The sequence below is a fragment of the Sphaeramia orbicularis genome, chromosome 6, assembly GCF_902148855.1.
Source record: "Sphaeramia orbicularis chromosome 6, fSphaOr1.1, whole genome shotgun sequence".
In the NCBI taxonomy this organism is placed as follows: domain Eukaryota; kingdom Metazoa; phylum Chordata; class Actinopteri; order Kurtiformes; family Apogonidae; genus Sphaeramia; species Sphaeramia orbicularis.
This window is the reverse complement of record NC_043962.1, coordinates 15,587,041-15,610,051: the sequence shown is the minus strand read 5'-3', so window position 1 is coordinate 15,610,051 and position 23,011 is coordinate 15,587,041. Positions and strand designations below refer to the sequence as shown.

The 23,011-nt window shown below is 37.9% G+C and overlaps 3 protein-coding genes across 5 annotated transcripts in view; 2 read left to right on the top strand and 1 right to left on the bottom strand.

Moving 5' to 3' along the window:
* The first annotated feature begins 512 nt into the window (after nt 1–512).
* atp6v1e1a (ATPase H+ transporting V1 subunit E1a) lies at nt 513–4,989 on the top strand. Its single transcript, XM_030136312.1, has 9 exons — nt 513–653; nt 1,112–1,177; nt 1,283–1,392; nt 2,479–2,545; nt 3,095–3,184; nt 3,272–3,340; nt 3,437–3,531; nt 3,691–3,778; nt 4,314–4,989. Exons 1-9 carry the CDS (start codon nt 621–623, stop codon nt 4,374–4,376), a joined length of 681 nt encoding a protein of 226 aa, XP_029992172.1. The 5' UTR covers nt 513–620; the 3' UTR covers nt 4,377–4,989.
* On the bottom strand, nt 4,740–13,398 carry slc25a18 (solute carrier family 25 member 18). Of its 2 annotated transcripts, XM_030136310.1 has the most exons (11): nt 13,255–13,398; nt 12,494–12,536; nt 11,836–12,161; nt 11,472–11,594; nt 9,882–9,937; nt 9,544–9,634; nt 7,913–8,028; nt 7,498–7,684; nt 6,908–7,071; nt 6,260–6,335; nt 4,740–6,162 (listed from the first exon to the last, which is right to left on the bottom strand). In XM_030136310.1, exons 3-11 carry the CDS (start codon nt 11,853–11,855, stop codon nt 6,021–6,023), a joined length of 975 nt encoding a protein of 324 aa, XP_029992170.1. In that variant the 5' UTR covers nt 11,856–12,161; nt 12,494–12,536; nt 13,255–13,398; the 3' UTR covers nt 4,740–6,020. The 2 variants fall into 2 exon arrangements, with proteins under 2 accessions (XP_029992170.1, XP_029992171.1); XM_030136311.1 differs by lacking the exon at nt 12,494–12,536.
* A 4,175-nt stretch (nt 13,399–17,573) lies between these two features.
* Nucleotides 17,574–23,011, top strand: part of cecr2 (CECR2 histone acetyl-lysine reader) — a 37,203-nt gene continuing 31,765 nt past the window's right edge. The window contains exon 1 of one of the 2 annotated variants that reach the window (XM_030135972.1): nt 17,574–17,871. In XM_030135972.1, the coding sequence (XP_029991832.1) occupies nt 17,752–17,871 (120 nt within the window). In that variant the 5' untranslated portion in view covers nt 17,574–17,751. The remainder of the gene's footprint in view (nt 17,872–23,011) is intronic. The other variant, XM_030135971.1, reaches the window with a different exon arrangement.

Here is a 23,011-nt window from a genome sequence, read left to right as displayed (position 1 = left end):
TAATAACAGATGCATTACTGTACAAATTGTTCAAATTTTAGTTCCAAACTCCAAAATTTTAACAATATTCTGCCTGTTACCAAATGTTTATGTAACATTGTGTGTAATGTACATGTATAAATAATAAGTTGAGGCATAATATTGTAAAAATTGCACAAATTTTTCAAATGAAATTTCTGTTTTTTCAGATTATTCACATCTTTTTTGTAAAACGTAAATATTTTCATAATTTAATTGGGTTTTTGTTTTTTTTTGGTTTTTTTTGGACTAAAGCTAAAAGACAAACTTGGATTTGTCATTATTTATAGGTTATTAAGTCATTATTTTACTAGTCTGGCCCGCTTGAGATCAAACTGGGCTAAATATGACCCCTGAACCAAAATGAGTGGGACACCCCTGGGTTAAATGATCTTGAAACACATTACAATTCAAGGAGGTGTGGCTACAATTGTCTCGTGCTTGAACTCTTATTCTGAAAGTTTAGACCGGAAGTTAAGTTTCCGTCTGCACCATTAGCTCGACTTGGAAAGGAAACAGAGAAGTGTGCTGTAGACCTGGACAGCTGCGGACTTATCTTAAAACACTTTCTCCGAATAAACAAAACATTTTTAACAACAGCCATGGCTCTTACCGATGCGGACGTACAGAAGCAGGTAAAATACAACACATGAGCTAGCTTACCTGTTTAGTTCTGTGACTGACGTTACCGTTTGGTAAACAACTAACTTGAACTTGTTCAACGGGTTCAAACTATACCTCCGTTATTCAAAGTCAGGTTTAATGTGATTATTTTACAGTGTCTTTACATTTGGGGGTTGTTGTTCAGCCGCTAACTAACTGTGGGAACTAAGTTTGATTAATTAGATGTTGTAATGCTATTGGAAATGGTATTTAAAAAAAAAAAAAAAAAAAAAGTGAAAATTCCCTATCCCAGAATAATGTAATGCTCCTTTTCTTGGAGCTAGTTATTTTGTTTGGTTAATGCTATATGTTATTTAGTTGCAGTTTTAATGAATTGTGGTTTGTGCTTACATTTACTGTTCTGTACTTACAAATCTTAGGTGATACATTGAATAACTTAAGTTAACGCTGTGTTTGTCTCTAATGGCAGATTAAACACATGATGGCCTTCATTGAACAAGAGGCCAATGAGAAAGTTGAGGAAATCGATGCTAAGGTGACTAAAGCCTGCCTGTCTTTCAGTCTTGTGATTTTTTTTTTTTTTTTTTTTTTTTCCTGCACTGACATGTAATGGGCCCTGTCATACTCCTCTTGTTTACAGGCAGAGGAAGAGTTCAACATTGAGAAAGGGCGTTTGGTTCAGACTCAGAGGGTAAAAATCATGGAGTACTATGAAAAGAAAGAAAAGCAGATTGAACAGCACAAGAAAATGTGAGTTAGTCATTTACAAGGTTAACCCATAAAGATCCAAACAGACCAAAAGCCTCTACGGATCTAAAATGTTTAGTAACTGTTGATCTACTAATCCTATCAATGCATGGAAGTAATTCACATACAATGCAGTTTCTCAGCTTTTCATTGTTATCAAATATGACCCATTTGGACACTCAGAGACTCCATTGTGAACAGGAAACACCATCATCCAGTAAATCCCATGCAGTTTGATAAATTACAGTGGTTGTAGACACTTGATTTTATATACCGTTGATGATATATTTTGTTAGAAATAGTCCTACTTTTATTCAGATTTGACCCAATACCATATGAATTTACTGTGAATTTACCTTTTATGAACACCTATATGATCAGTAAAGTAAACATGGGAAAATACTTGATTCTCACTGAAAAATGCAGTAATAATATTTTAATAAATGGTGATACATCACTAGGGAAAGACAAAAAATTAATTGGAAGTTATGACAGAAATAGTTGTGGGTCTTTAAAGGTTAAGAAAATAATGCTATTGGTCAATAATATTTCCTTTTTATGTAATATACATGAAAAGTAAACAATATTCACTGCAGCTACAAATGTTTTTTGTGCTTCTGGCATATGCAAATCAACAAATGTATCAATAAAAGTTTTCAAAAGCTGTCAGTCTTTTTGGTAGGGTGCCTTTTGACAGCAGTTTTAACCTTTACTACTAAGTGGGTGGCCTTTACCGTCTCACAGCTTTTTTTGTTAGTTTTTGTTTTTATCCTCTTCTTTCTTCTGCTGAGTTTTCTTGAGTTTTTTAAGACCTGACATTTTTTTTCTACAGAGTTGAGCAACTGAGGAAATGCACTGTCACTAGCTGTAGTGTAAATAAAATACAACAATACAACACAAATGTTCTGGCAAGAGATACTGTACCTAAAAAGAAAAAACCCAGGTCCTAAACCTTTGCATATATTTTGTTATGTTTTTTTGTTGTTGTTGTTGTTTTTTATCTTAAAGCTCTCAACACAATGCATTGGGAGAACTGTTTTTCATATATATGGTGTTTTACATTTATTCATTTCACCCTCCGTCTATTAGCCAAATGTCACACCTGAGGAGCCAAGCAAGACTGAAAGTGCTGAAGGCCCGAGATGACATGATCTCAGTAAGAAATCACGCTAATTTACTTATATTCCCTGTTTTCAACTAATATTGATCATGATTAATTAACATATGCATTCAGTTATTGCATTTATATCTGATTTATATCTGCAACAGGCTCTCTCTCTCTCTCTCTCTCTCTCTCTCTCTCTCTCTCTCTCTCTCTCTCATATATATATATATATATATATATATATATATATATATATATATATATATAATGTATATATATATATATGTATAAATACATGATGTAACATGCTAGGATGCTATATAACTGGCATTTCTGTGTATGCTGTTAAATACTTACAGAAGAAATAATTTGCACCTGGAATTAGATGGCATTCATGAGTCAGGTTTTTGTGTTTGTGTAATATTTATCCATGTCAGTAATTTCAGTATGCACTTGTGTTTTTTGCCTTACATGGTGTACGTCTGAATTAAAATGCTCACATTTACCCAATACAACAATAGTAACATACTTTCTTTAGTAGTTTTTAGACAGTTTGAACATAACAGACAATATTTCCTTTTTTCTCTCGATCTCTCTTAGGATTTGTTGAATGAATCCCGTCAACAACTTGCAAATATTGCAAAAGATCCTGCTCGCTATTCTACACTGCTGGAAGGTTTGGTGCTTCAGGTATTTTTGTAGAAAATACACAAATGGTAATTCAGTTTGCTGTTATCTTAAATTTTATTTTATGAGTTTATGCATTTCACTTTTCAGGGATTCTACCAACTGCTGGAACCTAAAGTGACAATACGATGCCGGCAGGAGGATGTAGAAATGGTTCAGGTACAGTTAAGGGTTGAATGCATTTACATTCACATGTATGATGATCAGCAGAAGTGTTCCTAGCAAGGTTTTTTCCCCCTTTTTTGTGAATGACAGGCTGCAGTTAACAAGAATGTTCCAATCTACAAAGAAGCAGTGAAAAACAACATTGTCGTCAAAATTGACCAGGAACGTTTTCTTCCAGCAGACAGGTAAGATTATTTAGTGTGCTTTCCACAATGTCCTACAGTGTTCCATCTACTTTTACTGTAATAATTGCTTCATCTTTTAAAATGGTTGTTATAATGGAAATATTGAAAAAAAATTTAAAAATGAAAGTTTGATTGTTACTCTGTTCATCTTTGTTGCAGCTGTGGAGGAGTTGAAGTGTATAATGATAATGGAAAGATCAAGGTCACCAACACTTTGGAAAGCAGGCTAGAACTTATAGCGCATCAGGTAGAGTAAATGTTTTGATATAAATACACTTAATAGTGGCTTAGAGTTATTACACAGTGATAGTAGTTTATGCAGTTTACCTGTAGGGGGCACTATAGACCTGAATTTACCAAAAAGCAAAGGCAAATACTGTTATTTTTTTGTGCAAACATGAAGAAAAATTCTTTATCTTAATGCATATTCAGAAGAATAACAAGTATTTTAAGTTTTCACAAAGCTTCATTATAATCCTTTTGATATGTAGAGAATGTTCCAACAAAAGTTCATCACAGAAAAGGACAGATTAGCAGGTTCTTGATGCAAATGTACAGAACAAATTCAAATAAACAGGGAAAACAAAAAACAAAATTAAGAAAAAGGAATTCTTTACAATAATTTTGTTTATGTCCAATTTCTGAATCTGCAGGGATATAATTGGCTTATAAGTCAACTTATTATGTTTGTCCAATTATGAAACTATCTGTTCGCCACAGTTTCTACCCATTTATTTAACTGTATTTTATTTTAATATGTCAAATATTTGTTCTCCTGACAGATGATGCCAGAAATCAAAGTAACCTTGTTTGGTGCCAACCCCAATCGCAAGTTTTTGGATTAACAGGAAGAAAACAGCATGAACGCAGTTGGAATCACTAGAGTGACAACAGACTTTCTGTATGTTGTATGTTATGGGTGTGTTTTATGCATTTCAGTATTTGTACTACTGGACTACGTAATAATCTGAACAGGGCACTTTTGAATATGAAGTGCCTTATATTTTACCTCAGTGGAGTTTGTCAAAAAGTTACAGCAAATGTTTAAGGGTCATCTGTGACTTGTCAAATCAGGTTATCTGTACTATATGTAAATAAGTTTTGTGTTAATTTTTGTAGATTGCAGCCTATTATGAGGTTGTTTTCCAGTGTTTGTAGACAAATGAAAGCCAAAGACAAAGTTAATAAAAGCTCAGGACGCAGAGAAATCAGCATTTAAGTGATATCTTTATTTACAGCTTTAAAGCAACAGTTTATTCAGGCTATATTCTCTCTATAATGAGGAAAATCTAGTAGCCTAGGAGATACACTAGCCAAAATGTTTCTGGCATTACAAATGTAAAAAAAAAGGTTTTAGTGCCACCCAGTGGACTTATGTAATGGCAAACAGTTGGCAAGAGAGAGTGCCATACACTGGTCTAACATTTGACATTGTCTTGTTAAATTGGACTTAAAGTAGCAAAATAAAATGCAAATAACACCAATTCCACTGAATTCATTTAAGACTCATAGTTTGTGTATTTTAGAAACTATCAGCAATGATAAGGCTTTAATTGCATTCTTCCGTTATTGTGCACACATGGATTGAAGCAACTTTTGAAACGTACAACTAAGCAGTGAAGTCAGCCTTAGGCTTCTTGCAAGGTGTAAGAAGAGGAAATCAAGGCTATGAGACAAAGGTCCAACAGTCTAACCTGTGGCCTTTAGGCAGGATGTGAGCTCTGTTAGGGTATATTATACTCTAATACAGGGATTAAAGCATTACCATGAGATTAACAAATGACCTTAGAGACACCAACATGCAGCACTTGCCTATCCAGTGAGGGAATCCAAGATTACAACTTAAACCTCACGGATGGAGTGGGAGGAATACATAACAGGGTAAGCAGGAGTAGCTTAGGCTGCTTTCAAGACATTAGATATTGAAATCTAAGTGACTGGCTTTGCTAAGTACCTAGTTCAGTCTCTCAACAAATGTCAAGTTTTGATAAATGGGAGTTTGTCACTTACATCGGATGATGCGCACTTCTTCAGCATGGCCACACAAATGTTCTGATTGTAGGCATTTTGTCAGCAGCCTCAAACAACATGCAGCTCCCTTAACAGACACATAGGGCAATCTCCTTCAGGTGAAAGGAACAGCACAGCATATTGCAGCAAGCATACTAGGACAACCCAGACGACGTGGGACACATTAGTCACACACACTGTACACACACAGGACCCTGTTTAACCCATGGAACCCTGCTGACAGCATGTAAAAGAGAATCGTGATTAGTGTGAACCAACTGGTCCACATTTTAGTAGACAGAGCCTCCTCATATCATAGACTCTGACCATTCTTTTCCCCATTGGTTAGCAGATTGTGACTGTCTTCTCCTCTCTCTGGATTTAGTGTAGACTCATTGGGTCATTCATTCACTGCAGATAAACGCAGCAAGTTATCCTTTCAGAGACAACACTACCGCCACCACCATAGTCTCGCACCGCTATCCCAGCAAACCTAGCACTGTTTCCCCAACACCGAGAAAGTAGACACCCTGTGCAATGCCAAAAAGCGGAGCGATGACTAGAGCACGACACGTTGCACCTTTCAGGAATGCGGACGGGCCCTCTCTCCTCATGATGCGCCTACATAAATACACAGAAGGGACAATGGTTATGAGGCCCTTAGCGCTCACTAATCCTTACAGAATACATAACTGAAGGCTATAAATTATAGTCTTACCTTGTGCAGTCAACAATTCCTCTGTATGTGTCCTCGCCCTCACCCTTTTGCAAGGTCTGCAGCCGAGTTTTTATGACTGTGTGAGTATTTAAAACACAAGGACACAGCATTACTTCCAAAAGTCAATGACCGCTGCATGAAAGTTAAAGCTGTTTCCTTAGACAAATGTTATTGGAAAGGGGACAATAAGATAGCTAATATCCTCAGGAAAGTCGTCTGTGCAGCATCATGCATCAGCTGGTTATCATTTACCAATTATTGGGTCTGGTATTCACCATTTCACAATTATTGGTATCACTTTTCAAAGCAATATTCAATAAGATTAGTTCATTACAATGTGCTACCACTCTTTTGTCTTACACAATGTCTTATTCATAATACAATGTGATTTGTTAGACATCACAAGTAAAAGGCTTTGTTGAATTGTACCTCATTTATATGGTCAGTCTGAATATATTGCAACAAAATATCCTCATTGATCTCCTTTTTTACTAATAATTCATATTGGCTACAAAAAAAGTATACCCCTAGAATGTTTTTTGGTGCTAACACTCATTAACTTATTACCACTTAGTATTATTTTGAAAAGAAGCCCCCATCTATTCTCCATCTTTCTGTTTCTTCCTCGTACTCTAAAGTCCTGCTCACCATCCAGTGGTGTAACAGCCACAGCTGCTATCGAGCCAGCGGTGCAGCCTGCAATGAAGGACTGCCAGAACGGGGCCCTGCTCTGTACATCACCCTGGCAATCACGGCCCACAGCATTCAGATTTGCAAACAGCGGGAAGTAGATCATTGAGAAGGGGACATCCCTGAAAAAATTATTTGCAAACAGTGAAATACAATGAGACCATATAGTAGTTATACATGATAGATAAAAATGAGTGAAGATTAATGACACTGGGCTGATGTAGCTGGGGAACAGCAGTGTGAGAAACAGACATGGCCCCATTTAACTGCAGTATCGTAACCAGACATGGCTGGAGGAATTTATTGATCAGTGTTGATTGGTGTCGGGAAATACGACAAGCGAAGAGTTATGCAATCTAAAATTAACTCATTAAAGCACTGGTCACACTGTAACAGAGGCACCAAAGTTTCGCCACTTCTAATGTAATCAATAGGTTGAAAGAGTATTTAAAAAAATAGCAAAAGTGAATGAAACTCACTTAAAGACTTAATACCAAGCTCAGACAAATAAGTATTTATGTGTATGCTAGTGTTTTTATCTTTATGACCTCATTAAAGTGGCTCCTGCCCCTCTGTAGAGGCCGGCCAAACCACGAGTCTTCAGCAGCTCCAAGGTAATGCCAGTGGCTGAGGGTCGCTGTGGAGGGGCCGGCCGGGCTGGTGAGGGGGCCACCAGTGATGGAGCTGGACCGGGAGCAGCAGTCTGGGCTGAGGTTGGGACTGGCCTCTGTGCAGCTGTTAAATAGATTTTAGAAAACACATTCAGCTAGCAAACCACAGTGCAATTTCTTGGAATGCAATGTACAACACAATCTTACATATACAACAATCTTAGCATAATGATAATAAAAGAAAAAATACTTGCTGCTTTTCTTTAGACTAGTGCACTTGGCCCTAAAATATCAGTACGTCATATCCTTTCACATGGAAATGAATGTAAACACCACATTGACATTGGCTCACCTAGCCTTCCTGCATCCTGCAGCTGAATCTTAAGCATCTCCATAGGAGTTGTGACCACTACCTGGCAGGTCCCAGCCCCACATCCAGCCAGTACCTCCCCCCACAGGGGTAATTTCCTGGTAACACATAAAGCACGTCCTTCAGTAAGATTCTGTTATTATAGTCATGTGTCCTGAATTTGAGAGCTGAGGTATTTAGAGCCAGTAATATTGGTCATTTTGTAGTTTTCCACCCACATTGTATTACAGAGTTGTAAAAAGCCTACTAAAATTATAAATATAGTGTAATGTATAATGATAAAAGCAACAAATTACAGCATTTTCAAACTTGGCGAAGTCAAAATGGGATAGAATCATCTGTTGTTTGAGCTATTATTGTATAATAGAAGCTTAATAGGTTTGCAAAGAAATCCTCTATCTTTAACCCTTTCATGCACTGTCCACTCCAGTGGACAGTTCTTCTCCAGCTGTTCTCTTATATATTAATGGGTTTTGTTGTTTTAGTTCCACATCAGCCAACACAGTGGACGCTTATGCACCATCCCATACACTGTAATTCAGGTCATTACTGTAACTTTGCTGTTCTTGATAAACCTGATCTGCAGTAACATGATTGAGTCTAAATCAATTTTTATTTGTTAGACAAGAAGGTTTTTTTTTTTTTGCATATTATCTCCATGAAGTGAGTCATTACTAGCATTAGAATATGTTAAAATGTGAGAAGACATCAGATTAGCAGCATTAAATTTTTTTTTATTTCATTGTTTTCATATCCCTCTCTGATATTGGGTTTTAAACATGTTTCTTTACTTCAAAAATTAAATGCATGGATATTTTTGTAACTCCATAGAAAAAAAAAACTTGATCGCATTGTGTTTTTCATGGCTAAACACTGAAGAAAAAAATCTTGACTAAGGTTCTCATAATTTGTGCATGAAAGGGTTAATTATTTTATGATAATTTATATATTTTTTTATTATTATTTAATCCAGTGTTTTTCAGCCTTGGGGTTGGGATCCCATATGGGGTTACCTGGAATTCAAATGGGGTCGCCTGAAATTTCTAGTAATTTATTAAAAAAGCAAAAAACAAAAAACTTACTAATAAAAAATACGTAGTGAGTTGAGAGAGACAATCACAATCCATTAAAGACATGACAAACTCTGAAGCTGAAACTGAAGCACTGTGCTGCTGTTTATCTTTCAAATGTTCATTGTGGTTGGTTTCAGATGCTGCAGCTCTTTCATAATTCATAGTTTGAATTCTTGTTTGTTCAGTATTAATTGTCAGCCTTGTAAATCCAAGCTGGACTGACTGTACATATCCTGACCATGGAAAATAAAATTCTCACTTTGTGCAGTAATCTACACCTTTTCTGCCGGCTTTTCTGCCTCCATCTATAATAATATACACTATATAAACTAAATGTGTCTAAAATTAATGTTTATTTGCAACATAGTATAGCAAACTATTACATGATCAAAAACAAATTAATTTTAGCAACAAAAAAAAAGTCTCTGTTTTGAATGTCTAGGGTCACCAGAAATTTGTGACGTTAAAATGAGGTCACAGGCTAAAAAAGGTTGGGAACCACTGATTTAATCTATCACCAAAGGACAGATATTCAGTTACCCATCCTTAGAGAGCTTCTGTCTGAAGACATCATTGGCAGCCAGTTTGATGGCTTTCTCTGGAGTGACAAGTGTGAGGTTCACTGCGGCACCTGGAAAAGACCAAAACAGGTTGTAGACATTGACACCAAACAGTTTCCACTATCCCACACAAATAGAATCAGTCTACACATGCAGCTTATGGCTTAGCACTGAACACTATTAGCATTTCACTCTGATTGTGATAAAAAAGTTCAAGGGCTTAACTATAGGAACAACAGCGTAGGTGGCCAGATTAAGCTTATAGTAAAGCGCAGTTGTAAAGTTGTTTGTCACGGGGATTAGAATTGTTTATAATACCTCTGTAGCATCCAAAATAGCCTTCTGAGCGTACCGTCTTTGCCAGACAGTCCAACCTTAAAGAAATAAAGAAAACATTTGTCACGTGCCTGTTTTTTAGAATAACATTATATAAAAAATAGTTGCTCTAAAAGTGGCTGATGAAATGTTCTTATATTTCACTAGTTGCTCCTATCCTAATGGTGCACCCGAAAGTGTTATTTTTATGTGCCTATATAATATCTAATGCATCATCACTGGTTGACCTTTTCTGAGTACACTGTCGCTCTATTGTATTTCAGAACTGGAGAGAAAGGAGCTCTGTAGCATCAGTGAATCTCGTGAGCATTTCTGTTGCAAAGATTCTTCTGTATAAAAATCCAGCCCTGTAATTGGGTTTGGATAAAAGTGATTCAAGCTGTTTCCTGACGATGACTCACAGTGGAAAACCACGGACTGGAAATGTCTGCGCTGCTGAACATAGGACAGCCGCTCCCAGTACACCAGTAGGAATAATCATACCCATCAGCAGAGAACTTGGTGTCCGTGTGTCTTTTAAGGTCACCAAACTGACTTTTTCCTCCACATCTCAGATTTTGTTGTAGATTAAAATTAGAAACTTGTATTTTGTCCAATTTCAGATGAATTAACCCATAAACACCCAAACAGCCACATGCGACCAAAAGCATCTACTGATCTCAACTGTTTAATACTGGTTGACCCACTAATTCTGTCAATACATGTAAATAACCTGTGTAAAATACAGTTTGTCATCTTTTCATGGTCATCAGAAATGACTCATTTAGACATTCAAAGGCTCCGTAGTGAACGTGGAAACACCGTCATCTTCTACAACACTGATTCACCAGTAAAACCCATGGAGTTGGACCAATAACAGTGGATGAAGACACTTGGTTTATGTTCAGTTAATGATCTCTGCTGAAAACGTCACTTTTTCTGCAGTTTTCTTTGTTTTGATATAATAACCTTTGAATTAACTCTGCGTTTTCATGAACGTCTAAGTTAAACATAGGAAATTAGATATAGGAAAATACATGATTTACAGTGAAAAATGCAAAATACAGAGAATAATATTATAATAAGTGGTGATAAATCACTCAAGAAAGTTTAAACACAGAGAAAAATGTATTTGGGAACTGCCACAAAAGTAGCCCTGGGTCTATATGGGTTATTGTAAAAAGATTATTTCTATCAAAACATATCAAATTGGAAGGAACAGTACATAACAGCCTATCAGTACAGGCCATGGTGTTCCTTGTATACCATCCTGTGAGAGTTTTGTTTAATCAAAACATATAACCAAATAAGGGAAGAGTGTGTTTTGCTATACAGCTCCACCCTCGAAGATTCAGTGGAAAAATATGTGAAACATGGTCATCAACACATTACTGACTTTTTATAGCTTAAATTAGAAGATGCAGGAGGATCTATGCCTTTTAAAGGTAATTTTAAGACTGTAACATCTTAAAGGATAACCAAAGAATGATCATATTTTTCAGATGATGCCAAATAATGCCAAGTGGACAAGGAGTAATATTTGGATGGGACAGATCATACTGGGTCAACTTGTGCCAGAAGAGTCCTACTCACATGCCTTTGTAGACCTGGACACCCTGCTGGTTTTGTAGGCGGGTCTTGGCCAGGTCAATAGGAAATACACATGTCACACCAACCAGCCCTGCCACGCCCCCATTAATCAGCTTAGCGGGGAGGCTGTAAAAGGGATCAACACAGACACACGAACACATGCATGCATGAACCCATTTACACATTGTCACAAACAGAAGCCATGCAAATCATGCATCCATTCATGTACAGAGTTGCAAATAAAGAGGTCAAGTGATAGATAGTTTCTTCAAATACACACTCACATGCACAAAATGAATATCAGTATCAATATAGCAGCTGCCTGCACTTATTCAAAACACTTAACAAACAACGTAAAGGCACGTACCTAACTTGCTTCTCCGCCATCCTGCTTCTGTTTGGGCTCCAGGTTCAGGCCCAGCTCCTCCTCCACCACCTCAGACGTCTCCCACTCTTCCTCCTCCTCCTCCTCTTTGGCTAATTTTTCCTCTTTCCCCAACTTATCACCGCAACTCACCCCTTCCTCTGCCCACCCACACCACCAACACCACGAGAGGCTTCAGTGGACTTCCTGCTTCCAGGAATGATGGAGGTGGCCGCCCTTTGTTGTTGTGGTCAAAACCACAGATGTTAGATTTTCGTCGTCTGGCCAGCCTCTTTCTTTGTATTATGCCTCACACCTGTACCCACTGCCTGCAACAACAAAAGGCACGGCTTAAACCACATGCAACTGTTAGTTTTTCTTACACTACATAAAACGTTGGTATTCCCCAAAGCTCTGCTGAAAAGACACTTTGAAATGGTTTTATAGGGTGAAAGAATTGCATGTTTATGATGTAGGGGAACCACACCTCACATTGAAAAACCATAGAATCCAGACTTATTCATTCATAAATGTGAATGACTGCATATCCCAGGACTACCACACTGAGACAGGACATCTTGAGTCTCTCTAATCTGCCAGCTAAAAGGGATAAGAGTATTTGATCTAGCAAGGAGGGCAGAACTGGAAATGAGGGGCTTACCGGTATTCTTTTACAGCATTTGGAATCCACCATTTACAAAAGGCTGGAAAGGAGATTTGAAGAGAAATTGAGGTGATTGTTTAATTAAAGAAAAAAAAATCTACAGTGGTTTGCAGCCTTGTTTGGAAAAGGTTTGGTTAAAGCATGATACAAATTCCACTGAAATCTTATCTAAGGTTCCCAGATAATACCTTCCTTTACTATATTCTCAGTTTCTTTTATTCTTTTTCCTGCCCTTTCCCTTCCTGACTTCCCCCTTCCTCAGCTTCCTAATTAATCTCTCTCTTAATCTCTCCACCTCCATTCCGCCTCTATTTTTACCACTGTAAAACCTCCTCACTGCCCTCGACTGCCTCAATCTTTGAAAAAAAAACTGCTTTGCTGATTGGTTTTCTGTCACCCCAGCTTTTTCATATGTAATACATATTTTGTTTTTTTTTTTGTGTGTGTTCACTATTTCTGAACTCTGTCTTTTTCTTTTGCTGGATGCTGGTCACATTCTACACATGCCTTTCACTGAGCCTCTTTCTGTGAAACTTTCTTTCAGTTCAGTTCCATTCACACACAGTAGTGACCCTGCCAAAACACAGACAAGGGTGCCTCACCCCAAGCCAACCTCCAGCTCCCGGATCTCTATTTCCCCCCAAACTGCACTAGAACTCCCGCTTACACTGTTCACACAACACAGCCGCATGACAGCCTTTAAAAAAACTTAATTTTCGTCCATCACAGAGACATAGCAGTGGGGAATAGGGTCTTACCTCTATCAGTGCATCCCACAGGCAGGATCAAGCTGTCTACTTTCCTTTCACTTCAACAATGCGTGGAGTAATGGTAGTCAAGCGAGAGCGATCTGAGAGAGCCAGCCGCCACTCAGGGGCCGTTGCACAAACACCAGCATTGTCCTGCTGCCTAAGTCCCTCCCTCTCGTGGTGATTCCCAGTGTGACACAGTCCCTGCAACACTGCTCTGCACTAACACAAGTCGACATAAACTCATGCCTGTGGAGCTGCTGCCAAACCTCATGCAACAGACACAGCAGAGACACACCTGTGTATTATTGTGCATTATTTCTCAGAATATATACAAATGTATATAAACAAACAGAAAAGAAAAACCCCTCCCATCACTAATGAGACTTCTATTCATTATATTACATAATACCTCAGGCAAAGTGAGCACCATGTGTGTTCAGTGACTAACAATTATAACCAAGGAAACTGTTTGCTATTATATTAACTATTTGGGGTTATATTTGTGCTTGTTATTAGTATAGGATCATACTGAAATGACAAATTTAATAGAAAGATATAAAAAAAGAAACAAGTGACCCCCCCAGTCACCTTTCACTGACCTTTTTCATGAGTATTGACTGATGTATTGATCTATGTTAACGGAAAAACAGTGATCATTTTCACTCGTCAATAGATAGAAATAGATTCTGAGTTGTCTTTTATGTACAACACAGTTGCGTTGTATTTGGATGAAATATTATTTTTTATGAAAATGCATTGTATCACTGAACAATTGGCAGGTGCAGCCGTTTCTGAAAAGTCTGTCTGTTGCTTTTTTGCTGTTAGTATAAATAAAATACTCTAGTGTTATGTATAAATATAGGTTGAAAAATATAAAGGAATATATGGTGAGCCTTGGAAAGTAATCAGTGAAACATGAATTAAGATTTCCTTATGTCATTTCTAATAGGATATTCACTGAGGATGTGTTTGTTGTTGAATTTATAATGTTCATGCAGTAGGAAAAATGTGACCTCAGTGCAAAATAAAAAGGTTTTTCATTGTGGTTTTGTACATCAGTGAGGAACCACCCACAGTGCAGTGGTTAGAGATTTAGGACATGTTAAAATTCATTCTGTATTTTCAAATTAGTTAAACAGTGCCGTTGAGTTTAAAATAAATCACTTCCTTTAAATATAAGAAATATTTTTTACTTGGGAAAAAAACACAGGGCCAACTGAGAGGGTTACAAGTTTCCTTCATTTTTTTTTTTTATGTTTGAAAAGTACTACTAATTGTGTGTTTTTAACTTGTCTCTTTTCCATTTTTGTAAAGCACTGTGAATTACCCTGTGTGTAAATTGTGCTATACAAATAAATCTGCCTTACCTAATTTGAGTTTTGACCTGGATTGACCTGTTTTATCCAGTGGATTATTTCATCCTATATGAGACTACAGTTCCTAGGGGACCCATAGACTGGGACTAAACTATTACTAATGGCTGCACACCAAAGCCCAGGCGCATTGTCAGCTGCCGCCAGTTTATACCAGTTCTTGGGAGGCTAAGAATGTGTAGATTTCCAGTTTGACCAAGGACCATGAAAGAAGTCAAGTAAAGTAGTCTGTGGTTTATATCCATTTTCACCCACCTGTATTACACAGTTGTAATAATAATAATAATGATAAAGTTTACTAACATAACTTTGACGAACAACGTTACAAGGTGATTTACAAAATAAAATAGAAATAAAACAACCTAGGTGTAATAAAATTAGTGCACAGCAAATAAAGCAATAAAAATAATAAAAGTACTTAAAATATGTAAAATCTTAAAACAAAAATATGAATTTTTACTAAAACCTTTCACAGAAAGAAGTGTTTCGAGACAACTGTTTTTGTTACTGTTATACGAGGGGGGGCTGAAAAGTTCATAGCCTGACTAAGACGGAGTTATTCCACAGCAATGAAACTGTGCATACATTAAATTCAACCTCTCCTGATGCTAATTGAATGGTTTCCTTCCAGATAAAACCACATTGGATAAATAATTTAGGACTTTGAAAAGTAGTACCAGAGACATTTCGTGAACCATCCGTGGCACCGTGGCCTAATCAAATGTCTGCAGAAAAAAGGGTTAGCCCCCAAGGACATTCACGCTGACATGGTTGCTATAGGGGATGATGCTCCAGCTTTATCAACTGTGCAAAACTGGGAAGCCGAATTCAAGAGGGGTAGGGAGAACGAGGGAGGGGTGAAAAGCAAGCATTTTCATGAAATGTCTGTAGTATTACTTTTCAAAGTCCTAAATTAGTTATCCAATTATCTGGAAGGAAACCATGCAGTTAGTATCAGGAAAGGTTGAATTTAATGTATGCACAGTTTCATTGCTGTGGAATAACTCCTTCTTAGTCAGGCTATGAACTTTTCAGCCCCCCCTCGTACATGCATGGTGGAGCAGCATTTATTTAGAGCTTCTGTTAAAAATCAATCAGTCGGTCAATCAATCAATCTTTTGTTGATGTCTGTAATAAACAATGGGAACTGAGATCATACTTGGAACATACTGCTTTACGCCACATACCATGAGTGTCTCCACATTAGCAGTTCTTCTTGCGCCACCTCTAGGTCAACATGTCAATCTGCAAGAAATAATACTAATACAATTCTGTAAATTCATCATCGCATTTGCTATGCACACTAATTTTACCATTAGGAATAAATCCTTACCGAGTCATGCAACTATATGGAAACATCTTAATCAGCTACTGAAAGTTATAACATTATGAGCAGGAAGAGACTCTTAACCTTTTCATGCATGAATTATGAGAACCTTAGCTGAAATTTTATTCCTGAGTGTCTTTATTCCTCTTTAGGCATGAAAAAACAATGCGATTGGATAATTTTTTTTAATAAACCTGTTTTTTTATGAAGGTAGATTTGTTTCTTTATTGCTTTAACTAAAAAAAAAATTAATAAAAAAAAAGAGCCTGAATGCAAAAAAATAAAAAATAAATAAATAAAAATTTACGATTAAAAAAATTGCATTTGAACACTTTTTTTCTTTGTTTGAAGTAATTTTTTTTTTTTTTTTTTTTGGTTAACAAACAACAAATCTACCTTCATAATTTTTCGTGGAGTTCCAAAAATGTCCACTCTTCTGGACACCATGTGTTTAATTTTTGAAGCAAAGAATACAATATCAGAAAGTGATATACTGTGTAAAAACTATAAAATAAAAACATTCTTAATGCAGCTAATCTGATGTTTTCTCATATTTTATCATATTCCCAATTTTTTATTAGCAATTGATTTACACTCAAACATGTTAGTACAGATCAGGTTTATCTAGAACAACAAAGTTATAGTAATGGTCTGAATGTCAGCGTATGGGATGATGCATAAGTGTCCACTGTGTTGGCTGATATGGAGCTAAAACAACAAAACCCATGAATATACAAGAGAACAGCTGGAGAAGAACTGTCCACTGTAGTGACCACTATCCACGAAAGGGTTAGATTTGAAATAATCGCTTTGACAGTCTGGTACGCTTGATATAATCTGAAATTAACTATATCTTAGGAAAAAAATAAACGAAATTTAATAGAATTGAAATAAAGTTCCATTCTAGTGCAGACTTTCAGCAGGCAACCTGTTACATGTGAACTCCACCATGCACTTTCCATGTATTACGATAGGGGGAGCTCCTGTGTTATGCATTACTCAAAGCCTCCACGATGTTGTTTATAAAATCTAATGCGCGTGGTAACAATCAGCTGATCCAGTTCTAAACACTTGTGGATTTAGAAATGTTGTTATGACTGTACATAAATCACAACAGAAGTCCGTAAATGAAAGCAATAAAAGGTGTGCTGGGAAATGGTAAAAAAAAAAAAAAAAAAAAAAAAAAAGAAAGAAGAAAAAGTCATAAAATGTGCTACATTGTTGGAAGTGACATCTCGTTTAGATAAAGTCGACATATTAGCTGCTATAACTAAATAAAGAAGTTCATCTTTAACTTTTGTTAAGCAAGAAGTTTTGTTAAGCAAGAACTTTTTGACTTCAGCTTGAGTCACTCAGTATTAAGAAACATTCCCTTTAAACGGCAGCCGCACTTTCAGGCCGATAGGGGTATACTACTGTTCTTTATAAGCGTTTACTCTAATAACAAACAAATGCCGTGATTTATTTCTGTATAAAACATATGGTGGATTAAATAATCACCATCTTGAACACTATACTGAACTAAATTGTTAAATATCATTACACAGTTAATGCCTAGTAAACGGCCACCCCTCCACGTAGTGCGGTGGTATCGCCCTTCCCATCTGTTCGGCTCCGGTGAGACTGATTGAAACAGATTGTAGCACTATTCGGGTCGCAATGGCAACCGTCCGGAGTGGACGAGAGCAGCAAGTTTCCTCATATTTTTAAAGCCTGTTTCATGTTACAGAAACGTTATAAGCCGCCGAAGAAACCACTTTCTAATGTGAGAAACAAACATCACGGAATTTCTCTTGTCCGAAAATGTCCCAGGGATGTTTAATTTCTGTGGAAGAGATCCAGTCCTGGTGGGAAGTCCCCGCCATAGCCCACTTCTGTTCACTGTTCAGGACAGCGTTCAACCTTCCAGACTTTGAAATAGAGGTAAATTAGACTTATTGTTTTATCTGATCACTCGAATGGCTTTTACTACTAAAATAAAAAGTTGTTTGTGTCAGCTTTTTTGTCTGCGCGACGTCTCTGTTCAGTGCGTTGTATAACTAGCTTAGCTTGTGTTGTCTGAACTTCTCGTACGTTAAAATGCCTGGTTAAGGCAATCCTGTTAGGTAACTAGCTAGCCAGCTCGTTAGCCAAAAGCTAGCTTTAATTGCCGAGGCTCGTAATTTAAAGAAGGTCACAAAATGAGCCCGTTTAACTCGGTAATGATGGTTTAGTTGTACGTTCACGGTAAAGTTACGTGTTGCTCCATATTCAAGGATGCTCGGATGTCCTCAAGAAACTTAAGACCTAGAACCATGTGCCCCTCGTTTGTTTTCATTTGGACACAGACTCTTGTTTATAGTGAAATGTGATGCTAGTTCTCGTGTTTTGTTGGTTCATTCTAATTTAACAAAAGTTAAGACACGGTTATACATCTTTTGGGTGTGCTTATAAAGAAGTCACAATGCAACGCGAAAGCTTTTTTACACTAAAATAATACCTATTTTTAATATGTACGCGATTAAAGAAAGTTGGATTGCTAAGCTCCAAGTGTTGCAGTGACTTGAATCTAAAGTTGTTTGTCGTGCTGTTGACTGAAAGGACTATGGTGATTTGTTTTTATTTCTGTTACTGTCAGATAAAGTTAAGTTCATGGCGTGTGGTTGGAGTTTATTGTCTTGCAGTTGCAGCCATCTGGCCCGGGTAGCCATAGGGACGCAGATGCTGTTCGGGCATTGTTTGCTCCTCCAAGACCCGTTTTGTTGCAAGGCGCGATAGTTTAGTCGTTTGTTTACGGTATATGCCTGGTTTAGAAACGTGTAGAGGTCTGATCATCTGTACACTGTATGTCCAGTTGGAGAATTACTGTATTAGACTGCATTTACACACCCTAATTTAACTTTATAACACGACTGAGCTACCAATCATTCCTGAAAAGTGGAGTGTTTAGTGTTGGTAGTGTATCTAATCCCACAATGTATGTCATTATTACTCATGAGTTAGTTGAGATTCTTCAATCCATCGAGTAAATGATGATTGCACCTAAAAACACGCTGGTATGGTCAACACCACGTATCAACAGTCTCCATCACTCAGGCTGAATCCCCACCCCCTTCGGCAAAGAAACGCAGTCATCGCTTTGTTATTAAACGCCGTGCAAGCCAGATGGGGGATCACATAGCGCCTACTTTGCATGAAAGTTGAGGGTCCTGTGATGTTGCAGTTCTCTCTGGGATGGAGTTGGATTTAGGCAATATGCGCAGTATTGTTTGAAATAATTAGGAATGTGTGTCTCTTTAGTCTTGAGTGCGAAGGCTTACTTAAGTCACGCTTGACCAGGACCATTAGTTTTAAGGCTTGGCCCTAAAAATGACAAACAGCAAAAGATGTGTTTGTCTTACAGTGCAAGAGTGAACAAACCTCATATGACCTTCTCCCTGGATGTTGAGAAAACATTGAGATAGATGGGTAGGCCTGCTTATACTGTGGTTTACTATATAATCATCTGCACCACCTATCATACTAACAGTAAGATAATGAGTTAGAAGCTATAAGATGTCTTTGCCATTGTAGTGGAAAACAAACAGTAGAGGCCAATGCATGATTCTGAACACATTTACATACAGTGCAATGGATACACAATATTATTATAGCTTCAGTAAATGAAAAATTGGTGCATGCAACATACAGCTTCCACAACACACACATCTTGAAATGCATGCTAAATTAGGTCAGGAGTAACACACAGAACTGTGGCAGAGGAAGGGACCTGGTCATACACAATTGTTATGAAGTTTGGCATGATGTCACCATATTTTCTTTACTGAAAGCAAATTATGAGCAAAAATCTCATCATTTCAACAAGTGAATAAAATATATTGAATTCTGTGTTTTCACCTGTGTGCTTAAATATTTACCTCCCTGGTTTGGTTAATGTTATCCTATTGCTTTGTGGATGCACATTTAAATATTCACCTTAACTTCTTGCACAAGTAGGATTGACTTGCTTGCTTCCAAAGTCTGGGTATTTGGAATTAACATGTTTACTTTTTGTGGACTTTGTGTTTTAGAAATAAGAGGAAACTGTCTGGCATGTTTGTTTTGCTTAATGCCACATGCCAGTAACAAGACAAGCTGGCCTGGGCACTGTCTGTAGTGTAGCAGTTTGAGCCAACTCTTACCTTTTCTTCGTCTTGGCGAAGTTATGGAGCGAGAAGCCACATGAATATGAAAGCTTCTAACTACAGAATCATTTTATTCTGCTGTTCTCCAAAAGATGCTTTTGGATGTCCCAGTGGGATGATGGTTGGTTGATGTCTGCCAGCTCTAGTTGCAAACCTATCTAGGACTTTATAGGTTGAGTCACCCAAGAATAAGGGGTGGAAAGGGGAGAGGGTAGGGGGCAGGAAGTGGCTGTCAGTGGTCATGACAGAGTGGGGGGCGTCGAATGATTTCACTAAGGCCTGGCTTTTAGTGTCAACATTCACCAGCATTCCATCAGTCCTTCCTTGTGGATGTAGTGTCTTGTATTGGCTGCTGTTGTTCTGTTTCAGTGTGCTGATTTTATAGATAGCAGGGGTCAGTGCTGTAGCTGCTGAGTGCCTCTGCCAGCTGTTCTCTTTCTGTATATTACCTTGTTAAACATCTATTCTGGGTTTGCCCTACATTGTCAGCTTTGGGAGATGAGTACAAAGGGTGTGGTATGCTGTCTTCATAGCCTTAGTCCCATTTGTCAAAAATCTTTACAATCTCAGGTCCACTGGCTTAAATCAAAAAGCATTGAAACTTGTTGAATGGAATATGTTGCAAGGTTTTGTGCAAGTAGAGGTGCAGTCGGATCCTGTTCTGTGTTTAGGTCATGACACAGTCATATAATGCTGGTTTCTCTTTCTTATAATGGAGACTTTTGTAGTAAATTCAGCATGCAAGACCACAATGTTTTGTACCCTGTGAAACTGCTACCAGGGTGGGTTTTGACAAACTCAGTGATCCAGTCCGATAGTGCTGCTGTGGTACTGTTGGAACAGCTCTTTTCTTTCTACGGTGATGGTCATTGATAATGGAGTCTCCCCCAACCTCCTTGGCAATTCTTACAAAACAGCCCCTTGCATATTGTCCCAGGTCTGATACACTTCACTGTTGCTGGTTTCCACTTTCCTCAGGCCACAGGAGATTGGAAAGCTGTGTGTGTATGTGATGGAAAGGAGGGTTTAGTGGGTGAAATGGAGAGGAAAAAAGAAGGAAGGGGAGAAAGGGTAAGTGGAGAAAAGTGTCCAAGAGACTGAAAGCAAGGAAGTGAAAGCATATAGTATGAAAGAGTGACAAAATGATCTGTAGGAAAGAGGCCCAGGGTCAACATGTCTGTGTCCTTAGCCTTTTATGTGTCTGTGGTGTATGCTTGTATATCTTCCATCACTGAAATAATGCTTTAAATCCCCAAGCCAGCAGACGCTGCAGGCCTCTGTTGCTGGCTTCTCAGTAATGGCCCCTCCATTAACAGACTTTGCCCTTGATGCCAAGGGCCTCTGTCTCTGTCATCTTCCTACAGTGTGCTCTGCTGGCAGCTTGTTTGGCCCATCATGTCTTTATTCCATGTATCTCAATCTGCTGTCTGTCTGTTGCTATAAGGTTGTGAGCAGGTCTTTATTAAGTTTTTCCTTTAAATCAGTGAAGCAACTTATTGCAGACTTGTTTGTTTGATGTTTACAAGACTTTTTACTGATCATGTAAATCTAAACTGAGAAATTCCAACATCATCTATCACCAATGCTGTCAAGCATTACTGTAGTAGCATGCTCAATTTTTTTCTTTTGTTCCCCTTCTGTGTAATTAATTTATTTTCCTAAAAAGGATAGTGTATAGTAGTATTTACAGAAGTAATTGTACCTCACACGATGGTTTCCTTTATTATTGTGGAAGTGATTTTTGAATATGAAGCCAGTTTTGTTATCAGACATGGACCTTACTGAACATGTACTCTAAAAACAAATGAGGGGCTTAGTTACATGTAATGTAGATTTGAGTTTTGTTGTTAATCCTTGTCATTGATGGTCTTATAAGTGTGTTAAATCTCTATCTTGTAACCATTTCTAATTAGTGCATCAGAGATGCTGGGTCTGTTGTCTTGGAGTCTATGAACTGGTTGTCCTCTCTTTTTGCTGAGTACCTGACTTAGATAGACTTAAATTGTGCTGAAGTTGTATTATGCTGACAGTTCTTGGATGGGCTAATGGATTTGGCTACAGCAGTGCAATATGTAGTATGTTTTTTTCCCTCCAGGTTGTTAAGGTATAGTGCATATTGTTGTTATCCTTTTCATTTCAACCAGTTTGTCCTCTAACTCATCATCTTCTGCCAAACCCATGATACTTTCTTTAATGTATGTCATTTCATTTCTCTTCCAGTCCTATGTTTAACATGTCTTTCGACTAGTATGTCTGACTGCCTCTTCCTGGCCCCATCCTCTGTGCCATCAGTTGTCCCATTGCACCACACCTATTAGCAGGCCCTCTGCCCTATCCTTGTCTCTCAAGCCCCAGCAGTCTCAATGTCCCCGAGCCCCAGCCCCTGGCATCACCATGACTAAACCCCAGATGGTAGTTCTTTCTTTCTCCTCCCCCTAAAGGGTGGAGGCTCTCCACTCTGGCTGGGTGCTTGCTGCTGCCTTTCTGTGGAGGGGGCTTCTGTTTTTTTTTTTTTTTTTTGCAAAGCCCCCAATGTGATTGTAAAAGAAGATTTAGTCCTATTAGATCTGGTAAATAAGCGAGAGCAACCTGCCTCAGAGCACGTCCTTGTTTCTGTTGTCTAGAAAGCAAATGGATTAACAGGGGGCTTAAGTGCTGCTCCTTCATGGCCCAATTTGAGCCTCACACACTCTTTCTGATTCCCAGTTTTTGTTGATTATAAGTGGAGATAAGTGTAGCTTAATTTCTGTTCTCAGGAAGGCCTAAGTGAAGGGTCTTCAATGCAAGGCAAAGGGTGGTTGTTATAATGATTCCTGGCAGGGAATCACTTGAAAAGCAAAAGCTGGAATTGAGGAAGTACATGCTGATTTAGATGTCAACACTTTCCAGTAGTTGGTCAC